Source organism: Martes martes, assembly GCF_963455335.1.
Source record: "Martes martes genome assembly, chromosome: 3".
Lineage (NCBI taxonomy): Eukaryota > Metazoa > Chordata > Mammalia > Carnivora > Mustelidae > Martes > Martes martes.
In genome coordinates, this window is record NC_137890.1 from 70,173,679 (window position 1) to 70,199,171 (window position 25,493).

At 40.3% G+C, this 25,493-nt stretch overlaps 1 protein-coding gene across 3 annotated transcripts in view; it reads left to right on the plus strand.

Annotated features, from left to right (window-relative positions):
- Nucleotides 1-1,331: 1,331 nt before the first annotated feature.
- The window catches only part of N4BP2L1 (NEDD4 binding protein 2 like 1), a 33,856-nt gene continuing 9,694 nt past the window's right edge, over nt 1,332-25,493 (plus strand). For 2 of the 3 annotated variants that reach the window (XM_080799695.1, XM_080799696.1), the window contains exon 1: nt 1,332-1,639. In XM_080799695.1, coding sequence (XP_080655821.1) covers nt 1,464-1,639 — 176 coding nt within the window. In that variant the 5' untranslated portion in view covers nt 1,332-1,463. The remainder of the gene's footprint in view (nt 1,640-25,493) is intronic. The other variant, XM_080799694.1, reaches the window with a different exon arrangement.

The following is a 25,493-nucleotide window of genomic DNA, read 5'->3' on the forward strand; positions in this document are numbered from 1 at the left end:
TCTTATTAGAAGTATGATAGAATACATAGAAATAGAGAATACCTACATTTAAGCATCACTATTTTTATGAGTCATGTGTGTTCTCTGTTCCTTATGGTTTTTCCCCTAATATTTAGAGAAGCTTTTGAAATTCTAGTTTTCTCAGCAGTGCCAAGATCCTTCCTCTGATTCTGGGAAGGGAATTCCAAGGGTGAGCGGCTCATCTCCCCCCCACCACCACCCCAGGGGAATCCCAAGGGGAATGTGTGATTCTCAGCACAGAGCCCCTCCCTACTTAGGTTCTGCTTTCAAAAGTTTACTATGAAATCTCTGGATTTTGTTTCAGAAGGAAATTGTTTTTCTTCACAATTCCTTTTCAAAATGTTCATACCTTAGCTGCCAGAAACAAAATACATTTGCATTACTGTAATTATTACAGCCAAAGCCACCATATATCGTGGATTTTTCCAACATGGTACTTTCAATATTGTCTCTTTCGGTCCATGCATCTCGAATTTTGGTTCAAAAAATAGAATCAGTCTATCACACTCTTGAGTGTGAAATACTGGGGAGTGCCATGGTGATCAGGCAACTGGCACTCACCAGTTCCTGGAACTTAGAACTTAATTCTGGATACTTCACTATAAATGATTTCCAGAGACTGCTCCTTTCCCTGGGGAGCTGAAATCCTTCCAGAGAGGCCGCGTCTTCTCAGGTGGCAGCCAAGCAAGCACCTGGGCAGTGCAGGTCTTCTCATGAGACCTCGTTTATGCTACTGTCCATACTCAATTTGAGTTTTAAGGGGTGCTTTTTCTGATGAGATTTAAAGTTATGTAGAAGCAACAAAGCTTTCTAAGAATATTTTTGGCAGGCTAAAGAAGGATAAAAAAAAGAAGAAGAAGAAGAAGAAGAAGAACAAATGACACAGGCCGTGGGACAGCGGTATGAGCCGCTGGGACACTAGCCAGATACTGGTGCTCCCAAACTGGGGAAGACAATGGGCTTTACTGTTACTATTCAAAATGCTGTTCACGTTCTTTAATCGTTGACTAAAATTATTTCACTTTCAAGGTCTAGGCCAGTCGGGGGTGGGGGGTGGGTGGAGGAGGGTTGTTGCAGAGGGCCTGACTTCCAGGGCGGGCGGCCCGGGGCAAGTATCTGTGTTTCAACCCGCAGGCCCTTTCCCCTCAGGGCGAAGGGCAGCGAGAGGCAAGGGAGGGGGTCGGCGAGCGGGCTGGGGGTCAGGGGGTAGGGAGCATCACCCAGGGTCTCCTGGCTGCCAGTCTCCCAGAGTCCCCAGCTTTCCAGGTAGGGACGCCCCCTCCCACGCAGCGCGGCTCGCTCGGGTGGGAAGGAGGGGCTGGACTCCGAGCGCCCGCCCCTCCATCTATCACATGGCCGGAGAGCCACAAAAACAACAGCTTTGGCCAAGACGGTGACTTCAGGAAAGGGAACCCAGGGCTCTCGCAGCCAGCCCCCACCCCATGGAGGAGAGTTTTCTTGAATCCTTTGGGAGGCTGAGCCTCCAGCAGCAACAGCAGAAACCCCGGCCGCCGGCCCCGCCACCCCCGCGTGGGACACCTCCGCGCCGCCACAGCTTTAGGAAACACCTCTACCTCCTGCGAGGCCTCCCGGGCTCGGGGAAAACTACACTGGCCAGGTAATGACAACGGCCTGGGCGCCGGCGCGCAGACCCCGAGCGAGCGAGCCCCTGCCCTGGGCCGCTCCGCCCCGCGCCCCCCGCACCTCCGCCGCCGCGCCCGCCTGGGTCCTGGCCCCGGCCCCGGCTCGAGCCTGGCTGCGGGGGAGCCCGCGCTGTCCCCGGTGCCCGCTCAGCCGCGGGCCGAGAGAGGGCGGCCCGTCCTGTTTGTTTGTTTCCATGCTGCGCTTTCCCGGGAGGACTGATTTCGGCACTGCGCCTTGCGCAAGCCCCAGATGGCACCGGCCCCTGCCCGGCCGCCGTGCCAGACCCCGGGCCAGCCCGGCAGAGGGAGCCTTGGCCGCCCCCCGGCCTCCCCAGCCCGGGGTCGAGAGGCCCGCAGGGATTCTTCTTCAGGAACCCCGGTGACAACTGCAGAGAAAACCGCGGGGCCGCCCGCCAGCGCGCAGGCACCCGCCACAGTGCGTCAACAGGCGTTTTAAACCAGAGCGGAGAAATGAGCGGGCCAGGGGGGCGGGGGGCCCGAGGCAGCCGTGGCCGTGGCCGGGGTGGGGGCGGCGTGCGGCCCGCGTTGAAAATCTAGCGGATTGAGGCAGCCCTGCGTTTGCTTTGGCAGCTGCGAAGGCGCACAGGTGCACGGGGGAGGGGGCTGGCGCGGCGGTCATTGAGAGAGCCTCGCAATGGGCGCCCAAATTCGTTTACTCGCGAATTGCGTAAGCTGCTCTCTCGGTACAGGTCAGCGCGAATTACGCGCGCTTGTTGCCTGTTGCCTCCTTGCTGGGCCCCCCGCTACAGCCTCAATTCTCACCACTCCCCGCCTTGCACTTGATGCTACGGCAACGTTGAACTGTTTCTTTCCTTGCTTCTGCTGACGCTGGCCCTCCTGCCTGGCTTTGCCTTCCGCCTACCTTTGCCCAGCTGATCCCACTAGCCCTTTAAGACTCGGATCTGTTCCCTTACCCAGCAGCTACCCTCCTCCCCAGCAGTAGACGCACGTCTTCTGCGCTCCTTGGCTTCCTGTTTACACCTCTGTGACCGCGCTTGGTTTTACACATGGTTTGGTTTATCCTTCAAGTTTCTTGAAGCTAGGGGCGGTAGAAGGAGCCTCTTGCCCTCAAAGAGCTTTCCATCTCATTAGAGAAGTAAGGCTAGCCGCAGAACCGTGGAACTGCTGCAGGAGAGTCAAGGTTAGCTAGCGTTGAGGAGCTGATTTGGGGGTACACAAAGATGGTGGGAGCAGGGTCTGAGTCCATTGGGGTCAGCGAACTGTGACAGCTCTGGTGATGTGCTGCCAGTTTTAATTCGGATTCCTGGTTTATTTGTGGAGTAAAAGCCTTTAGCGAAACAGTATTGCTACATTTTCGCAGATTAAAGGGATGGTGACTTCCAAAGGGTCATAGGTACCCTTTCCTAGGACGCAGGGATTTCAGTAGGCCGTCTCTCTGGTTGGGGGGTGGAGGGCGGAGAGTGGGGGAGCCTGCTTAGAACCCCACAGAACTCGGATATTTTGTGATGAAAGTCATGGTGGGTACATCTCTTGCAAACGAAGTATCTTCTGAGTTCAAATCCTGTTTAGTTTCACTTTTGATTTTGCTGATCTGTGGCCTGTGGCACACTGAGTGTCAAAGAAGGAAGTAAAATCTTTGGCCAGATTTTGTTTTTAACTACTCAGAAGGGAAGTGATAGGTTGAGTGGAAGGGAAGTGCATAGAACTGAACATCAAAAGCCATGGGATTTGGACCTTAGATTCCTCATCTGTCAAGTGAGTGGGTTGCCTGGGGTGGTCTTCAAGGTCCCTTCTGGCTCTAACATTCTACACTTTTAGGATTTTAATTCCTGGTTGACATTTGGCTAACCAGAAGACTCCGGATGAGAGACCAGCTTATTAAAGAACATCTCTCTAGGGACGACTGGCGTGAGCACTGGCCTGGGAGTCTGAAGATCGGGCCTTTAGATCCTCTTCATCATGAAAGCTGGTGACTTTCGGCAATCACCTAGCTTCTCTGGGACTTCTTTTCCTTATGCGTGACTACTAAAAAGGGATTAGATTAGGTGATTTATTGAAGATCCTTCTGGCTCTTAATTTCTAGTTGTCAGTCTGAAGAATGGTTTGTTAACAATGGCTAGGCAATGAGCTCTGACCTTGGAGTCAATTTATGGCTTCAAATCCAAGCTCTGCCATTCACTATGGATGACCTTTACTCAGCTCCTCTGCACCTTGGTTCCCTTTTCTGATACACAGGGATATCTGCTTTGTCCATTTCAGAAGACTCTCGCAGAGGTTAAAATGTCAGAGAACTTGCTAAACTTTAAAGTGCTGTATACATCTTATAAGGTATTAGTTGCTGCTTCAGATGTTGATCAGCTGAGATAAATCTTCAAGGTGTTACCGGGGAGAAACCTGGCTCTGAAATGCAGCAGGCAGCTGGAAGTTGACTTTGTTGTTCTCCGGTTCTCTGGTTCCGAGTTCTGGAGGCAGAGGATCATTGGCCCTGTTTTGGGAGGGTAGAGGGGTGGCTTTTGCTTTTGTGTAGCAATCTGGGAAGTAAGAAGGCAAACAGGCCACAGCTCAGCAAGGAGGAAGCCTTCGGTGAGGATGAAATGGTGTGGCGGACCTCAAGGACCTGCCTTCCCCTCCTTTCTGGTGGGTCCGGTGGGGGAGAGAAGGAGTACGGCAAATTGTTTAAAAAATGCGCATGTGGAGAAAGTAGTAAAACTGTAAGGCTGTCTCTTGTATTGTTGGATTCTGGGAAATTCGTATTTTCTTTATTCTCTGTATTTTCCAAATTTTCTATAACGAATATGTAATTTTTTAAATCAGAAAAATAAAAACAAGTTTTTAAAAATTGGAGAAGATCGTTTTTACAAATGTGGGTTCTTCTTTTTTCCCTGCTTTTCTCATCTGATTAAAGAAATAATAAAAGTGTTGTTGAAATTAGGATATGTCTTGTCTTCCAAATCAATGTTAGGTTTCTGTGCTTGTCATCTATATATTTATATAGTTTGAAGGGACTGGGATGTTGAAACCATCTATTTAAATTCTTCGGACATTTAAAAAACAGTTTTATCTGGTTAAAAAAAAAATTGAGTACGACAGAGTACTGGAAACTTAGCATGCACCTAAATCTGTTTTATCACCTCTAATTCATAAAAAAATTTTTTTTCAAAAATAGTTTCTTACCAATGACCTGTAAGTCCCACTTCCAGGAATTCATCCTAAGGCAATAGTTGGACAAGTGCATGAAGATAGAGATGTGTTCATCACAGAGCTTTTTTATATGCTAGAAAAAATAGGAGCCAACGGAAACATACAAAAATAGAGGATTAGCTTATAAGTCACGCAGTCATTAATGGGAACATAGGTGTATTTGACATGCAAATATATTCACCCCCCCATTAAGTTAAAAATCCTATTAGCGAAGCTATCTATCTCTCTCTCTATACAAAAATTCCATTTTCTATTCAAAGAAAGGGGGGGTCTACATATAATCATAGACAATGTGTGAAAAGATATGTTACTCGTTGTTGACTTTAGATAGTGGGATTATAGACTTTCCTCCCTGCCTTATTTTCTTATTTTTCTATAACAAATATATATTAATTGTTAACTTTTTAAAGTTGAAAATAGGGGTTCCTGAGTGGCTCAGTCGGTTAAGCATCCATCTTTAGCTCAGGTCATGATTCCAGAGTTCTGGGTTCAAGCCCCACATCGAGCCCCACATTGGGCTTTCTGCTCAGCAGGGAGTCTGCTTCTCCCTCTGCTTCTCTCCCTGCTCATGCTCTCTCTCTCTCTCAAGTAAATAAATAAAATCTTAAAAAAAAAGGTTGAAAATAGTTTTGGAAAAAAAAATAGTTTTGGAAAATAACTTGGCTAAATAGACTCAGGTTGTGTGACCAAACATTTATTAAATAACAAAATAAATGTGTCATTTTCTTTTCTTTTTTTTAAAGATTTTATTTATTTATTTGACAGAGATCACAAGTAGGTGGAGAGGCAGGCAGAGAGAGAGGAGGAAGCAGGCTCCCTGCTGAGCAGAGAGCCTGATGTGGGGCTCGATCCCAGGACCCTGGGATCATGACCCGAGCCAAAGGCAGAGGCTTAACCCACTGAGCCACCCAGGGGCCCCTAAATGTGTCATTTTCTATATAAAAAGTCTTTTTCCTAGGTTTATTCTCAGTTGGACATATATTAGGAAATTTTTTAATACACAAGATTAATTTTAATTATTTTATTATTAAATATACTCATTATTTATTAATTAGCATACAAGCTTGCATGGACCTCTTGATTCTTCAGCACCTCGGTTCTTTTTCATTAAAATGTAGCTAACATTTCACTAATAAGTTTGTTGTGGGGATTTAGGAGACTGGTAAACAATGATTCCATAACTGTATGTGTGAAATCACTGTAGAATGCGTGGGCTCCATAAATACCAACTATTGTTAATTATTATTCGCTAATCAACAATAATAGTATTTGCTGGGTACTTAAAAGACTATTAATAATTGCTTGGCAAATAAGATTAAGGGAGCCTACAAAAGACTAGCAAATGGGAAACAATAATCCAAACACTGCTGTGGGTAAGTAAGCTATAATGGGGAAGAGCATTTTATATGCTATTGGTCTTCAAGGCCAGGGAAGTCACTTAGGATGATTAGGAAGATAGGAAAACTATGGATGAGAGATAGTCTCTTCCGTGTGAAAGTGGTTCCTGAGCTGACGAAGACAGGGAGGATGTGGCTGAGCAAAGGAAAGGGTTAGCAACATGAGTAGGGAGATGGAGATGGGAGACAGCTGGATGGTCTCCTCAGCTAGTGAAGAGAATGGCTTAACTGAAGTGAATGGTTCAAATTAGTGAATGTGTTGGTTAGGTAAACTCAGGGCCAGATCATGGGGAACATCAAAACCTGCACAAAGAAGTACCGAGTTGATCAAAGAAGTAGGATTCCAATCCCAAGACCCTTTCACTCTCAGCAGATGATCCAGAAGTACCTGTTTCTACAGCTAAACTGACAAACTCACCTGGATCTGGATCTGTCCTTTCCTCTTACATCAGTGAAAGCTTCTGTGGACCATCTGTTTGCCTCTGTGCTTAGCAGTGTGTGTGTGTGTGTGTGTGTGTGTGGGTGTGGGTGTGTGTGTGAACATGTCCCTTTTGGGGGCCATTTTAACCATTTTTTAAGTATACAATTCAGTGGCATTAATTAAATGATGCACAGCCATCACCAGTATCTAGTTCAAGAAACTCTACCTGTGAAGCAGTAATTCCCCATCCTCCCTTCTCCTCAATCCCTGGTAACCTCTGATCCACTTTCCATCATCATGTATTTTACTACCCTAGATACCGCACACAAGTGGAATCATACAATATTTGTCTTCTTGTGCCTGATATATCTGATATATGTCTATATCAGAACCTCATTACTTTTTATAGCTAAATAATATTCCACGACATGGCTATACCATGATATTGTCCGTTTGAAATGAAATGAAATGAAATGGCAGTAGAAGAGGGTAGTTTTTCCTTTTGTTTTTAAGGCCATATATGAAAAATGTTGTCAAACTTATGTCAGTTCCCTGGAATTCCTTTGAATCTTTACATATCAGTCAAAGCAAAGTTTGAGACCCACACCCTAGTAGCACATGTTGCATCCTTTCTGATGTTCCAGTCAGTTCCTTTTGGCACCATCGCAAATGGTTTGTAACATGGATTCCATTAGGCTCAAAGGATGCTTGCTGACAGTTGTCTTTTCTTTTGTTCATGTCTCCACATAGCATGAACTTTTCCTTCAAGAGAAGTACCTTTCCATCTAGAAGCACTAGAGCTTTTCAAGGAAGTGACAGGATGCTTTCCTGATGTGATGATCAGAAAAGGTGAGGATAAAGGTATACTTTACAAGCAAACACAGTGAAATATGGGAAACAGTTGAGAAGAAGGGATCAGTTAGGTTAGCTAAGTAGTGAGTAGTTAGACCCCAAAGCGTCCTGGGCTCCATAGCACCCCTAGCCAGCAGGCTTGGACCATGGTGTTTTTATTGATGAGCCCAGGGCTCTTGTACATAAAAGCAAGGTCAAAATTGAAAATTTGCAGTATTCCAAGTCTGTGTATATAAAAATAAAGTATCAGCTGACATAGCAGATCTTCATTCACTTACGTCTACTTGGAGAAACTACTAGCCTTTTATATTTTCAGTGATTTTCCCAAGGTGGATTTTAAATCTCTCTCCATTGCTGTGAGTCCTTACAATACCTCTTTCCGGAGGTTGGGATGAATAAGGGCTATGAATGCAATAAATGTTTCACGGAAAGTAAGTAGACACAGTGCAGCGTGTGTTTGTAATTACTTGCTGGAAAGTCTGCCCAACTATACAAGGGATTCACCACCGCCATGGTTCTGGAGCCAGTGGGATAGTGGGAGAGAACCCTGCTGAGTTGGAGCAATATCATATAGCAGGTGTGGTTTATGATTAGAGAAGGAGTAGAAATAGAGGAAGAAATGAAAGGGGAAAAATGTTTTCATAGGAAAATCTTAGGACATGCACAATAATTTTCCAGAGAGTTAATCTAGTCCAAGCCCAGGACACTGAGCTCTGAGAAGTGAGACATGTTGATCAAAGTCATAGGGATGACTTCGTATTTCTAGTCCAGAGCATTTACTTCTACACCAAAGGAAGAGGCTACTGGGAGTGACTTCGTGAAAGAATAATAGAGGTTGATTTTGATCTGTTGTTTAAAAACAACAACAACAACAACAAACCCAACCACTTACATGGCCTATTAAAAGGGAAAAGTTTACCTGGATTTCAACTGTTAGGGTAAGAAAGCCATATTTTATTATTTGTTAGTATTCATGATATGTTTCTTCTGCTATAAAAAAAATACCAGGGAATTTATTTACTTTATGAATGTGGTACCACTGGGGACAATGGGAGGTAATGATTTAGATTTTTAAATAAGTATTCATATTTATCCTATGTTGTGTTCAAGAGAGATGTTGTCAACACCCAGCTCTGGAGGGTCTCATGCCGCTTCCTCATCTACTCACGTGATAGGATATTTGTAATTCAATCTAGTGCCTTCATTCCCTCGTGGCATTTCAATGAACTCTTTTCTATATGTTGGCACCATTCTAGGCTCATTCAGACTCTAGAGGAACCCAATAAGAAATTGTTTGTTTTCACTCCAAATTATCTAAAGAGATCTAGGCTCTATGGATTGAGGAAATAGTATGATAAAGAAAAACTGATCTAATTTCTAATTTTTCCTTCATAAAGCTCTCTGTTGCCTCATGTGTGTGGCTTGGCGAGAAGGCTATTTTATCAAAGTTTTTATCAGAGTAAGAGCTTGGGAAAGGGGAAAAGAGGAAAAAAAGCCTACATTTATTAAGTGCTAACTGTATGCCTGGCACTTTGTATATGCTGGCTTATTGGATCTTTACAATAGCCCTATGATATAGGTGATTTCATTTTATAAGTGAGGGCATTAGGATTGGAGAATCACACATTTGATTCTGAGAGTCCAGATTTCATAATACACAAAGTGGTCTTACCTTACTAGGGATGTTCATGAACAAACACACCTACATCCACTTTTCACAGTTACTAGGGAATCTTGTTGAGGTATGATTGTATAACTAGGATATTTCAGTGTTCTTTTTCCATGCTTTCTAAGGATGTGATGAAGAAGAGAGTCTGAGAGGGGCTTTCTCTGCTCCCTAAAGTAGCATCTCTCCAACACTCTTTGCCCTGTACTTTGACTTTCTTTTTTCCCACATTATCACCATCTGACATGGTTACTTATTTATTATCTATTTCTTTCACAGGGAGGTAAGCTTCGTGAGATGATGTATTGTAAGCTCCATGAGATCAGGAAATATTTTCTCTTCAGCTTCTGAGAGAAGGTCTGGCACCTCGTAGGCCTAAATCACTAAATATTTGATGGATCTGTTAATTCCAGAGGCTTCCTAAGAGTTGTCAGCTCAGTTATCAACATGGGTCTTGAGTAAAGCACAAAATTGAAAAGGAGGTTATTCACATAACGTGAGTTGTGAAAGAATGAACGGGCTGTGGAAAATAGACGAGAGAAAAAAAGGGGTCCAGCCATTCCCTCCAAAGTCCTCTTCCATCTGTGCACAAGAGAACCATTCCCATGTTTTACACATGAAGATATTGGATGTGCCATCTCTACCATCGGTAGTTACACTAAAAAGAGGTTAAAAAATTAGAATCAAAGATGCAGCTGCTTTCACATAGAAACAGCAGTCAAGAAAGAGTCTCAAGTGACAGTTTTCCTATTCAACTACTGTTCCCTTTTCTGTAACTGATTTATGACATTTTGGGAAGACACAGCTAAAAACAAGTTAATACTCCAGTAGGTGCGCTTCTGATGTCTTCTTTCCTGAGCATGGGTGAATTCATCCACAATAGAAACATGGGGGAAACCAGCACCCTTGCTAGATTCTATGGAAGGGAGCTATTCATATGCAAGAGAAAGGAAGTTGCTCTAGATAGAGTGGAGTGGGACCACACGACTAGGGGGCTCTCTGAGAGTCTAGTTTTGGATCTCATAAATATGCCCTACTTCAGAGGCACAAAGGGTAAGGGCAAGAGTGAGCAGTAGGACAGACTGGAGTCTCCTTAGCCACTGTGGCTTGGTAGTGTCCATGGGGCTGACAAGTGGTTGAGCTTCATCTCCTTAAGGGCAAGGCTCAGTCTTGGCATGGTGTTTGGCAGCACCAAGAAAGCCAAACCACACCAGGACTCAGGGGAGACTGTCCCATGTCATTTACAGCTGTGGCTACCACCCCTTTCTCTTCAAGCTGTTGAGTCATAGAACTTGTTCCTAACCCCCCAATTTAAAGTCCTTGAGGAGAATACCAATAACATACCAATACCATAACGTCCAAGAAGAATCCTCTCTTCCAATGCCTTTTGGGGGGTAAATCCAAGACTTGGGTAAAATTCTCAATGTACAAAGATGAGTAACTAGAAATTCTCCTCACACAGTTTGGAGTTGTATAAAAAGTGTTTGCATAATTAAGGCAATAGAGTCTAATATTCAAGAACCATTCATATCTTCAGCAGGTACTTATTGAGTATCTTCTCTTGTGCTTGACATTCTTCTGTTTGCCTAGAAAAGAGCTGTGAACAAAACAGACAAAATTCCCTGCCTTCATGGAACATAAATTCTATCAGAGAAAAAAAATTTCTGAAGGGAAGAAGAAACTTTTAAATAACATCTGCGTTGCTCTGTACTTTCAAAAAACAAACAGAAAAGGACTCATTCCATGGCTATTCTACGTGGTGTATATACCTTCAGCAACTGTTCCACATATGCAAAGGCAGATAGGCACAGGGACGTTCACATCACTGTGCCTATCTGTGATGTTCACTAAAACTTTTTCATGGTAGGGAAAATTGCAAACAAATTAGATGTCACTAGAGAAAAGGATAAATAAATGTGATTTGTTTATTTTATAGTGTACAGCTCTGGGACCGGAAGTCTAGGATTTAATCCAGCTGTACCACTCATGGGTCTTTGTTTTTTTCCAGCTTTAATGAGATGTCATTGGCATATAACATTTGTTTTATTTTTTTTAGGTTCCATGTATAAGTGAAATCATATTGTGTTTGTCTTCCCCTGTCTGACGTATCTTACTTGGCGTAATACCCTCCAGTCTACCCATGTTGTCACAAATGGCAAGATTTTTTTCTTTCTATGGCCAAGTCATATTTCATATATGCACCCACATCTGCATTATCCATTGATCTGTGGAGGGACATTTAGGTTGCTTTTATACCTGGGCTATTGTAAATAATGCTGCAGGGAACACAGGGGTGCATAGAGCTCTTCAAATTGGTGTTTTGTTTTCTTCAGATACTCAGATGTGGAATGCTTGGGTCATATGGTAGTTCTATTTTTAATATTTTTTGAGGAACTTCCACACATTTTGTCATAGTGGCTATACCCATTTACATTCTCACCAGCAGTGTATGAGCGTCCTTTTGTCCACATCCTTACCAACTCTTGTTATTTCTTATCTTTTTGATAATGGCCAATCTGCCTGGTGTGAGGTGATATCTCTTTGTGGTTTTGATTTGCATGTCCCTGATGAGTAGTGATTGAGCATCTTTTCATGTGACTGTTGACCATCTGCATGTCTTCTTTGGAGAAATATCTTTTCATGTCTTCTGCCTATTTTAATTTTTAATTTTTTGTTATTTGTTTATTTATTTATTTAACCTATAATGTATTATTTGCTTCAGGGGTATAGGTCTGTGAATCATCAGTCTTACACAATTCACAGCACTCACCATAACACATACCCTCCCCAATGTCCATAACCCAGCCACCCTATCCTTCCCCTCCCACCACCCAGCAACCCTCAGTTTGTTTCCTGAGATTAAGAGTCTCTTATGGTTTGTCTCCCTCCCTGTTCCCATCTTGTTTCATTTTTTCCCTCCCTACCCCCCACAACCACCTGCCCTACCTCTCAAATTCCTCATATCAGAGAGATCATATGATAATTGTCTTCCTCTGATTGACTTATTTTGCTTAGCATAATACCCTCTAGTTCCACCCATGTCATTGCAAATGGCAAGATTTTGTGGTTTTTTGATGGTTGCATAGTATTGCGTTGTATATATATACACCACATCTTCTTTATCCATTCATCTGTTGATGGACATCTAGGTTCTTTCCACAGGTTAGCTGTTGTGGACATTGCTGCTATAAACATTCAGTGCATGTGCCCCCTCGGATCACTACATTTGTATCTTTAGGGTAAATTCCCAGTAGTGCAATTGCTGGGTTGTAGGGTAGCTCTATTTTAAACATTTTGAGGAAGTTCCATGCTGTTTTCTAGGGTGGCTGCACCAGCTTGCATTCCCACCAAGAGTGTAGGAGGGTCCCCCTTTCCCCACATCTTTTCCAACACCTGTCATTTCCTGACTTGTTAATTTTAGCCATTCTGACTGGTATGAGGTGGTATCTCACTGTGGTTTTGATTTGTGTTCCCTTGATGCCGAGTGATGTTGAGCACTTTTTCATATGTCTGTTGGCCATTTGGATGTCTTCTTTGCAGAAATGTCTGTTTATGTCTTCTGCCAATTTCTTGATTGGTTTATTTGTCCTTGGATGTTGAGTTTGATAAGTTCTTTATAGATTTTGGATACTAGCCCTTTATCTGATATGTCATTTACAAATATCTTCTCCCATTCTGTTGGTTGTCTTTTGGTTTTGTTGAATGTTTCCTTGCTGTGCAAAAACTTTTGATCTTGATGAAGTCCCAGTAGTTCATTTTTGCCCTTACTTCCCTTGCCTTTGGCTATGTTTCTAGGAAGAAGTTGCTGTAGCTGAGGTTGAAGAGGTTACTGCTTGTGTTCTCCTCAAGAATTTTGATGGATTCCTGTTTCACGCTCCTGTTTCATCCATTTTGAGTCTATTTTTGTGTATGGTGTAAGGAAATGGTCCAGTTTCAGTCTTCTGCATGTGCCTATCCAATTTTCCCAATTCCATTTGTTGAAGAGACTTTTTTAATTGGACATTCCTTCCTGCTTTGTGGAAGATTAGTTGACCATAGAGTTGAGGGTCCATTTCTGGGCTTTCTATTTTTTTCTACTGATCTATGGTTCTGTTATTTGTGCCAGTACCATACTGTCTTGATGATTACGACATCTCTGCCATGTTCCTGACCTTAGGGGAAAAGCTCTCAGTTTTTCCCCATTGAGAATGATATTTGCTGTGGGTTTTTCATAGATGGCTTTTATGATATTGAGGTATAGACCCTCTGTCTTTACACTATTAAGAGTTTTGATCAATAAAGGATGCTGTAATTTGTCAAATGCTTTTTCAGCATTTATTGAGAGTATCATATGATTCTTGTTCTTTCTTTTATTAATGGTAAATTGTTTTCCACCCCCTCACTTTAAGTCTAGAGGTATCTTTGTGTCTCAAATGAGTCTCTTGCAGACAGCATATTGATGGGTCTTGTTTTTTTATCCAATCTGATACCCTATGTTTCTGATGGGGGCATTTAGCCCATCTTCATTTGGGGTGACTATTGAAAGATATGAATTTAGTGCTACTGTATTGCCTGTAAGGTGATTGTTACTGTATATTGTCTCTGTTCCTTCCTGGTCCATGTTACTTTTAGGCTCTCTCTTTGCTTAGAGGATCCCTTTCAATATTTCCTCTAGGTCTGGTTTGGCGTTTGCAAATTCTTTTAGATTTTGTTTGTCCTGGAAGCTTTTTATCTCTCCTTCTATTTTCTTCCCATCCCCACTTCGATTTTCAATGACAGCCTAGCTGGATATAGTATTTTTGGCTGCATATTTTTCTCATTTAATGCTCTGAATATATCATGCCAGTCCTTTCTGGCCTGCCAGGTCTCTGTGGATAGGTCTGCTACCAGTCTAATGTTTCTACCTTTGTAGGTTACAGACCTCTTGTCCTGAGCTGCTTTCAGGATTTTGTCTTTGTCACTGAGACTTGGAAGTTTTACTATTAGATGGTGGTGGACCTATTTTTATTGATTTTGACCGGGGTGGTGGTGGGGGGGGGGTTCTCTGTGCCTCCTGGATTTTGATGCTTGTTCCCGTCTCCAAATTAGGGAAATTCTCTGCTATAATTTTCTCCAATATACCTTCTTCCCTTCTCTCTCTTTCTTCTTCTGGGATCCCAATTATTCTAATATTGTTTCATCTTATGGTATCACTTATCTCTCAAATTCTCCCCTTGTGGTCCAGTAGTTGTTTGTCTCTCTTTTTCTCAGCTTCTTTATTCTCCATCATTTGGTCTTCTATATCACTAATTCTCTCTTCTGCCTCATTTATCCTAGCAGTAAGAGCCTCCATTTTTTATTGCACCTCATTAATAGCTTTTTTTATTCCAACTTGGTTAGTTTTAGTTCTTTTATTTCTCCAGAAAGGGATTTTATTTCTCCAAAAAGTGATTCTCTAGTATTCTCCATGCTTTTTTTGAGCCCAGCTAGCACCTTGATAATCATCATTCTGAACTCTAGTTCTGACATCTTACTAATGTCCATATTAATTAGGTCCCTAGATATTGGTATTGCCACTTACTCTTTTTTTTTTTTTAAATTGAGTTGAGTTTTTCCGCCTTGTCATTTTATCCAGATAAGAATAGATGAATGAGAAAATAAAATACTAAAAGGATAGCAACAACCCCAGGGAAATGTACACTAACCAAACTGGAGGAGACCTGGAACTGGGAAAGAAAGGAGGGGAAAAAATTATATATATATTAGACTGATGAATATGATGGGTCACACACTTAGTTTTGGGTGTATTTTGGTCTTGTAGAAGAAACTGCCTCCCAAAATTTTAAAGAAAGAAAAACATATGTATACAAAATAACGGTAAACAAGATGAAGGGATGGAATATGACTGTAAAGATGAAAATTTAAAAAGATTCTAAAAAAGGAAGTGATAAGAAGTTGCTTAAAAAAAAGAGGAAAGAATGTGTTCTAGAGACTAGAACAAAGTCATGTGCTAGGTTTAGGGTATATTTTGATCTGTTAGAAGAAACTGTATCCCAAAATTTTAAAGAAAGAAAATCCACTATGTATACAAAAAATAAGGTTAAACACAATGAAAGGATAGAATATTACTATAACAATGAAAAGGAAAAAAGATCTTTAAAAAGGTACTGATAAGTTAAAATAGTTAAAAAAAAGTTAAAATAGGAAAGAACAAAAATAAAAAAAATAGATTAAAAAATAAAATTAAAAAAATTTAACTTTGAAAGACTAAAGAATCATGGGGGAAAAGCCACAAATTCTATATGCTGTATTCTTGTAGCTCTGAGGTTTTGCAGTTCTCACTGATTGGTGAACTTGGTCTTGGCTGGATGTTCTTGCTGATCTTCTGGGGGAGGGGCCCATTGCAGTGATTCTCAAATGTCTTTGCCTGGGGGGAATTGCACCACCCTTGCCAGGGGCCAGACTAAGTAATCTCGGGTTTGAGTTTGGTAGCTTTTGTTCCCTGAATGCTTTCCATACCGCTTTGAAGGATGAGAATGAAAATGGCAGCCTCCCAGTCTCTGGCCCCAGAGGACCTGAGAGCTCAGGACCCCACTCCTCAGTGTGCCCTCAGAAAAAAGCAGTGAATCCCTCCTGTCTCCCTGGTCTCTGGCAGTGCTCTGAGCTCACCCAGCCTGTGATGGAGCATTTCTGTCTCTGTCAAATGGCCCCATTTGGAGTCTCCAAACCCAGCAGATTCCTGCAGCATGCTGTCGTGCTGCTTCTCCCGGAGGATGAAGGAGGGAGTTTCCCTGGATCTGCCACTTGTGAGGTCCCTGCTCGAAGAGCAGTGGTCTGACTGTGCCTCGGATCACGGTTTAAGGTAACCCCAAGCTGAGAGCATACTCCTAGGCTCAGTCTCTACTGCCAACTTCCCTGCTCTGATACCTGGCAGCTCTGCCACACTCAGGCACCCCAGGTCTTTATGTGACCCCATGGGTCCTGAGACCAAACTGTCCCCACAAGGGCTCCACCTCCTGCTTAGCCTCTGGAGCGACATCCCTCATTGGAACAGACTTCTAAAAGTTCCCATTTTGTGCTCCGTGGCTCTAATGCTTGCTGGGAGCCGGCCTCTCCCCCCACAGCCTCTCTTTCCATATATTGCCTTGGATTCACTTCTCTCACATCCTACCTTCCAGAAAGTGGTCACTTTTCTGTTCCTAGAGTTGCTGCTCTTCTTCTCTTTGATCTCCTGTTGAGTTTGTAGGTGTTCGGAATGGTTTGATAACTATCTAGCTGAACTCCTGGGACTTGATGATACTTAGGTCTCCTACTCCTCTGCCATCTTGCTCCTTCCCCCTCCTGCCTATTTTTAAATTGGATTTTTTATATTAAATTGTGTATTCATATTAAATTGTATTTTTATATTAAATTTATATTACATATTTTGAATATTAATCCTTTACTGGATGTATGGCTTGCAAATAACCTCCCATTCAGTAGGTTGCCTTCTTATTTTGTTTATGGTTTCCTTCATTGTGCAAAAGCTTTTTAGTTTGATGTCATTCCATTTGTTTGGTCTAGCTTTTGTTGCTCTTGTGTAAAGAGACTGGTCCAAAAAAACATTACTAGGAGTGATATCAAAGAGCTCACTACCTATTATTTTCTTTTAGGAGTTTTATGGTTTCAGTGTTACAGTCAGGTCTTTAATCCATTTCGAGTTCATTTTGTGTATGGTGTAAGAAAGTGGCCCAGTCTGATGTTCCCACTCTGCTTTACCTGTCTATTGGCGTCTTCTGCCCTGGTAAAGATCCAGAAGTGTATAATCCTACCTCTCGGGCTGATTTCATGGGTGTTCAGAGTGTTCTGGTAAGATAATCAGCTCACTTTAGGGGACAGTTAGAATGGCCAAAATTAACAAGACAGTAAACAACATGTGTTGGAGAGGATGTGGAGAAAGGGGAACCCTCTTACACTGTTGGTGGGAATGCAAGTTGGTGCAGCCACTTTGGAAAACAGTGTGGAGATTCCTTAAGAAATTAAAAATAGAGCTTCCCTATGACCCTGCAATTGCACTACTGGGTATTTACCCCAAAGATACAGATGTAGTGAAAAGAAGGGCCATCTGTACCCCAATGTTCATAGCAGCAATGGCCACAGTCGCCAAATTGTGGAAAGAACCAAGATGCCCTTCAACGGACAAATGGATAAGGAAGATATGGTCCACATATACTCTGGAGTATTATGCCTCCATCAGAAAGGATGAATACCCAACTTTTGTAGCAACATGGCAGGGACTGGAAGAGATTATGCTGAGTAAAATAAGTCAAGCAGAGAGAGTCAATTATCATATGGTTTCACTTACTTGGGGAGCATAAGGAATAACATGGAGGACATGAGGAGATGGAGAGAAGTGAGTTGGGGGAAATTGGAGGGGGAGATGAACCATGAGAGACTGTGGACTCTGAGAAACAAACTGAGGGTTTTGGAGGGGAGGGGGGTGGGAGGTTGGGTGAGCTTGGTGGTAGGTATTATGGAGGGCACGTATTGCATGGAGCACTGGGTGTGGTGCATAAACAATGAATTCTGGAACACAAAAGAAATTTTAAAAATTAAAATAAAATATGCATTATATCAGTTAAAAAAAAAAGTGGCCCAGTTTCATTCTTTTACATATGGCTTTCCAGTTTTCCCAGCACCATTTATTGAAAAGACTCTCTTTTCCCCATTGTTTATCTAGACTCCTTTGTCTAGATTGACCATATAAATGCAGGTTTATTTCTGGGCTCTTTATTCTGTTTCATTGACGTGTCTGTTTTGTGCCACGACTATACTATCTTGATAACTATAGCTTTGTAGTGTAGTTTGAAATCCGAGAGCATAATACCTCCAGGATTGTTTTTCTTTCTGAAGATTGCTTTGGCTATTTGGGGTGTTTTGTTGTTCCATAGAAATTTTGGTATTATTTGTTCCAGTTTTGTGAAAAATACTGTTGGTATTTTGATGAGGATTGCATTGACTCTGAAGATTGCTTTGGGTAATATAGACATTTTGATAATATTAATTCTTCCAATCCGTGATCATGTTATATCTGTCAATTTATTTTTGTTGTCCTCAATTGCTTTTTTAAATAAAATCTTCTTGCAGTTTTCAGAGCAGGTCTTTAACCTACTGTTAAATTTATCCCTAGGTCTGGTCTGGTCTTTTCTTTTCTCTTATTTTATTTTATTTTTTTTGATGCATTTAAATAAGATTGTTTTCTTCATTTCTCTTTCTGATCATTATTAGTATATAGAAATGCAACCAATTTCTGTATGTTACTTTTGTATTCTGGAACTTTACTGAATTCATTTATTAGTTCTAATTTTTTTTTTTTTGTGGTCTTTAGTTTTCTGTGTATAGCATCAAGTCATCTGCAAATAGTGACAGTTTTAGTTCTTCCTTACCAATCTGAATCAAGCCTTTATTTCTTTTTCTCATCTGATTACTATAGCTAGGGGTTCCAGTACTATGTTGCATAAACATGGCAAGAGTGGGCATCCTTATCTTGTTCCTCATCCTAGAGGAACAGCTTTTAGTTTTACACCATTGAGCATGATGTTAGCTGTGGATTTGTCCTATGTGGCTTTTATCATGTTGAGGTACATTCCTTCCAAAACCAGGGAGTTTTGTTGGGAGTTTTTAATTATAAATTGATGTTGAAAGAATGACCCAGGACAATCACTGGAGTGAGCACTGGAGTGAGATAAGGGCCACCACTCCTGCTGCAGGCTCTCCCTGCCACCTCCCCCAACCCCACCTTGGGCCTAGACAGTCCCACAGCATGATCTCCCTTCAGGGCCCACATACCAGGCTTATACTTCCAGCTGAGTTCTTGGCCTCATGGCTAGGACTCCAAGGAGGGCTGCTCAGACAAATATCTAAAGGACCTCGATTGGGCCACACAGGCTACCTGTCATGGTGTCTAGTGGCCAGGAGGATAAAAATGGATGTTGATTTTTGCCAAATGCTTTTTCTGCAACTATTTAGATGTTCATATGATTTTTTTGTTATGTTCAGTTAGCCACTGTATAGTACATAATTAGTTTTTGATGTAGTGTTCAATGATTCATTAGGTAAGTGTAATACCCAGTGCTCATGACAGAATGTTCATGTGATTTTTATCCTTTGTTTTGTTAATGTGGTGTATCATATTGATTGATTTGCATGGTGTACCATCCTTGCATCCCTGGAATATATCCCATTTGAACATGGTATATGATCCTTTTAATGTAGTGGTGAATTTGGTTTGCTAACATTTTTTGAGGATCTTTGCATCTATGTTCATCAGGATATTGGCCCAAAATCTTCTTTCTTTTGTGGTGTCTTTGTCTGATTTTAGTATCAGGGTAATGCTGGCCTCATAAAATGAGTTTGGAATTGTTACTTCCTCTTCAATTTTTTGGAATAGTTTGAGAAGGATAGCAATGAATTCTACTTTAAGTGTTTAGTAAAATTCACCTGTGAAGCTCTCTGGTCCTGGACTTTTGTTTTTTGGGAGTTTTAAAATTACTGATTCAGTTTCATTACTTGCAATTGGTCTATTTTGAGTTTCTATTTTTTCATGATTCAGTCTTAGAAGGTTGTGTGTTTCTAGGAATTTGTCCATTTCTCCTAGGTTTTCCAATTTGTTGGTATATAATTGTTTGTGGTAGTCTCTTATAATTCTTTATATTTATGTGATGTCAGTTGCAACTTCTCTTCAGTTTCTTATTTTATTTATTTGGGTCCTGTCTCTTTTTTCCTTAAGCTTTTTTCCCTTCATGAAGTTTATTGATTTTTGTCTATCTTTAAAAAGAAAACCTAGCTATTAGTTTCATTGATCTTTTCTATTGTCCTTTTTTTAGTCTATTTCATTTATTTCTGCTCTGATCTTTATTATTTCCTTCCTTCTACTAACTTTGGGCCCTGTTTTTTTTTTTTCTTTTTTAGTTCTTTTTAAAAAAAGAACTAAAAAGTTAGATTGTTATTTGGGATTTTCTTATTTCTTGAAGTAGGTGTGTATCACTATGAACATCCCTCTTAGAACAGCTATTGCTATACTCCACAGATTTGGAAAGCTGTGTTTCTGTTTTAATTTGTCTCAAAGTATTGTTTTATTTTCTTTTTGATGTGTTCATTGATACAATGGTTGTTTAGTAGCTTGTTGTTTAGTCTTCAAATGTTTGCATTTTTTTCAGTTTTCTTCTCTTAATTGATTTCTAGCTTCATACCATTGTTATCAGAAAAGATGCTTGATATGACTTAAGTCTTCTTGAATTTATTGAGACTTGTTTTATGGCCTAACATATAATTTATGGGTAACAGTGTTCCATGTGCACTTGAAGAGAATGTATATTCTGCAGTTTTTGGATGAAACATTCTGTATATTAAGCCCATTAGGTCTAATGTGTTATTTAAAGTCAATGTTTCCTTATTGATTTTCTGCAAAAAGATCTATTCATTGATGAAAGTGGTACATTAAAGTCCCCAGTATTATTGTATTACTGCCAATTTTCCCCTTTTTGTCTATAAATAGTTGCTTCATCTGTTTAGGTGCTCCTATGTTGGGTGCATAAATATTTATGAATGTTCTATCCTCTTCTTGCATTGACCCCTTTATCAGTATATAGTGTCTTTGTCTCTTGTTCCAGTCTTTGTTTGTTTAAAGATTTTATTTATTTACTTAAGAAAGAGAACTTAAGAAAGAGAACAAGCACGAGTGGGGGTAGAGGAGAAGCAGAGCAAGAGGGACAAGCAGACTCTGTGCTGTGTGCAGAGCCCAACATGGGGCTCGATCCCACGAATCTGAGATCATGACCTGAGCTGAAATCAAAGTAGGATGCTCAACTGACTGAGCCACCCATGTGTCCCCAGTCTTTGTTTTAAAGTTGTTTTTTGTCAGATATGTGTATTGCTATTCCAACTTTCTTTTCCATTGGCACGGAATATCTTTTTCTATCTCTTCACTTTCGGTCTGTGTGTCATTAGAGCTGAAGTGAGTCTTAATTTCTTCATCTGTATCACAGGGGTTACTAACAGTACTTATCTCATAGGTCTATTTGAGCATTGTATGAAAAATGGAAGGCCATTAGGATAGTGCTGGAACACAGTAAGCACTTAATAAATATTAGCTATATTTGCTGATAATGGAGTACTACATATAGTGATTAAAAGGAATGGACTAAGTCTATATATAAACATGAATTTATATAAAAATATACTTTTCCTTCATTTATTCATTCAACAAATATTTATTGAGTGTCTACTATATTCCAGGCAGTCTTCTAGGTACTTGAGAATAGTAAGTGAACAATACAAAGATCCTGCCCTCATGGATCTCGTATGCCAGAGGTAGGGAAGCAGATGTAAAGTACAAAGAAATTATATGTTAGAAGGGATAAGTGCTCTGGAAAAGGGAAAAGAGAAGTATAGTAAAGGTGTTGGGAATGCCAGAGTTAAGGGCAGGGTGTTAGTTGAATGTTAAGCCAACAAAACAAATATGAGAAAATGTTAACAATTATAGCTCCAGATGGTAAGTGTACAGATATTTGTTATATTATTTTTCCTTTTCTGTGTATTTAAAGTTTTTTTCTTGAAAATTCCTCTCCGTGCTATGAGATAAAAAAATAATAATAATAAGGAGTCTTAAATACGAGGGGAGTTGGCTAAGAAGCAGAAAAGATTTGAAAAGGAGCTAAATAAGATCTATTTTTAAAAAAGAATCCAAAGAAAATATTGGACTTTAAAAATCCAATAGAAATAGAGAAGAATAGAATCACAATACAGAAAATCAGAGAGTAATGTATATGACAAATGTGATAATAAATATAATCAAATAAAACCATAGTAAATACAACCAAAGCAATGATTACAAATAGAATAGCCCATATTTCTGAGTTGAAGACCTAAACAAAAGTGATTAAAAAAGATAAACTCAGTACTTAGACATATACTGGTAAGACTGCTGCAAAACTATTAATTAACTACCCCAGCTTCCTTCGTTCCTTTTTGTTAGGTGTGGCAACGTGCCAAATAGAAAAGTACATTTTCAAGGCTCTCTTGCCTCTTTCCACCATGCAGAATATGGATGTGAAAGCTGGAGCTGCAGTGGGATTCTGTACCCACTAGAAGGCACTGAATGGAGGCAGGAAGGAATGGAAGCCTCGTGCTAAGAAAGGTGGTAGATACCTGGGTCCATTGTTGACCTGGGTCCATGTGATATCACTGTATTTTTTATATGTAATATATATATTTTTAAAAGACACGGTTACTGAGTTTTCTGCTAAATGCAACCAAACCCATGTCTAACTGGAACATATATGAATTGTAAACATCTGTGGGAAAGGACTATAATCCACTAGTTCTCAGTCAGCCAAACTATTAACGTGTGAAGACAATTGAAGGTCTTTCTCAGACACACAAGAGCTCTCAAAGTATATAACACCCATGTATCCTGACTCTGTGTAGATCTGAGGTAAAATTCAGGCAGCACAGCATCCGGTCTGTGTAAACCTGAGCCAATTATTTAACCTCACGAAGGTTTAGTTTCTTTAAAAACTAGAGAAAATATTATTTACTTCATGAGATTGTTATAAAGGTTAAGGAGAGATATTATATGCAAAATCCCTTGTGTAGTGCTTAGCAGTATTGAAAAGAAAATTTATTGCAACAATCAAATTTAGCCCACCAGAAGAAGAATCAAAGACATCTAGAAAAGGATATCCTTGGGGCACCTGGCTGGCCTAGTCCATAGAGCATGTGACTCTTGATGTCAGTGTTGTGAGTTCAAACCTCATGTTGAGCATAAGAGCTACTTAAATCATTTTACGTGGTATTGGTCAGAAATGTCTCTTCAGCAAGATAAGAAAATAAAAGTATAAATTGTATAAAGGAAAGATTCATAACTACCGGATATAATTTAAAAAATGAGAAAATATGGGAAAAGAAGATAATGAAGAATTTATATGTCAAGCTTAGTGGAACAAAACAGAAAGTCCAATAACCGACCTAGTTATTTGTTGTCATTTAGTACATTTAAAAAAAAGTGTTTTAAAGCAATGGGGAATTGACAAAGTATTCCTTTAATAGGCTTGGGATAACCAGGTTTCCATGTGGAAAAAAAAATCCAGTTAGATCCTTAGCCAATACAGCATACCAAAATAAAATTTTGGATGGATTGGGGATTACAATGTAATAGAACAAATATGAATATTTACATAAATCTGGGGTGGGAAAGACTTGTAAATGTATCATCAGAGGCAGAAAATAGAAAGTAAAAGATGGATACATGTGACTAGAAAAATTTCTGAAAGTTTAGACTTTTATGTTAGAATTTATCATAAACAAAATTAAAAAGAAATCTATGTATTCAGTAGGAAGGAGGTAATGTTTATTAACAAAGGATATGAAAATGCAGTCTGTAAAAGAGTATCTCTAAATGATCAGCACATGTAAAATAATCTTGCTGATAATCAAAAAAGTTGGTACAAAGTAAATGCTTAACTACAGGGCATTGGAAAAGTAAATTATGATACATCCAAGTGAATATTTTTGTCATATTCATTAAAAATAATGTCATAGCAAGATATTTCATGAGGTGGGAGAAAATTGCTTTGGAAATAAATTTGATGAAAACTTGGTATACTTTATATTATGCTTCTGTTTTTATTTAACAAAACCTCAGATAAAAAAGAAATTCTATCTACCTACCTACCTATCTACTCACCTACCTATCTTTCTATTTCCGGGAAAGATCAAAATGATAATAATTATTTTTAGATGGGGGAATATGGGAACCTCCCCCTTTTTGCAGTTTTCTATTTAAAAATATTCTGCAGTGATATGTTTATTAAAATAAAAAAAAAATAAAAATATTCTGCAGTGAATATATATTTCTTTGCTAATTAGAAAGGAAAATGTTTGTGTAGACAAAGACGCAGGAGCCAGCTTGAAGGGATACCTACTGGCCAAATATGGACAACCTGAACATCATAAAGAATAAAGATGTTAAAGATTATTAAAAGGGAAGGGGAAAGAAAGCTCCTCTTCACAAGACAATGCCATGAAATAAATATAGAAGAAATTACATAATGAGGAAAATCAACATTCTGCAATTCTTAATGTAATAGTTGATTCAGGTAATGATTAGCAATGATCATTGAGGGAAAGTTTGGTGGACAACATGATCATTACATGGGGTCTCACAGTGTCACCCCCCATCCCCCATCCCAGCCCCCCTGCCCTGGTGTTACCTAATATTACAAGGGAAGCAATGTGCCTTTACAGAGGAGAGAGTCCCACATCTGGTTCCTTGCTCAGTGAAGAGCCTGCTTCTCCCTCAGTCTGCAGCTCCCTCTGTGCTCTCCCTTTCTCTCTGACAAATAAATCTTAAAAAAATAAATAAAAGACACCTAAGAGATAAAAAGCCAGATGCAGTATTGAACCTATGAAAGGCAATATTGGGACCATCAGGGAAATTTTAAAATTTTAAATTAAAAAAATTCTATTAACATTAGCTATGGTAAATTCATGTTCCTTTTTATAGATGTGATCGTATTATTGCAGTTATGCAGGAGAATGTCCTTGTCCATAGGAGATACCTGACAAGGAGTTTAGGAGCAAAGCGTCACAATGTCTGCAAGTTAATTTTTGAATGATTCATCAACAGTTCGCATGTGAGAGAGAAAATAAACGAGGCCAATTGTTGATAACTGGTGACTGGAGATGAAGGGCAAACAATGTTGATCGATAAACAATGTTGATTGAATTATTCTTTTGACTCATTTCTAAGGGTTTGAACACCTAAATAGGAAAGGTTACAGGGGGAAAGTTCAGGTGGAAATAAAAAGGAGAAAGAAAAGTAGAATACATGAGACATAAGGGATATGGCATCCAGGTACAATGTGTGGATCTTGTTGGCTCTCGCTTCCAAAAATCAACCCTAGGGACATATTTATGAGAGAATCAGGGAAATCTGAACGCTGACGGGATGTTTGGTGAAATGAAGTATGAAGCAGGTGAAATGAGATTGGCTGCAATAATTGTGTGTTTGTTTTTTTTTTGTTTTTGTTTTTTTTTTTGAGAGAGTGAGCACATGTGCAGGAGGTAGGGGCAGAAGCAGAGGGGAGAGAGAATCTTAAGTAGGCTCCACCCCTAGCGCAGAGCTGTCTGAGGATCTCGATCTCACAACCCTGAGGTCATGACCTGAGCCAAAAGCAAGAGTCAGATGCTTTACTGACTGAGCAACCCAGGTGCCCTTGCTGTGATGATTGTTGAACCTGGGTCATGGGTCCATAGGAAGTGATTGTATTATTCTATCTGATTGTATTACTCTGTCTGCTTTTGCATGTTGG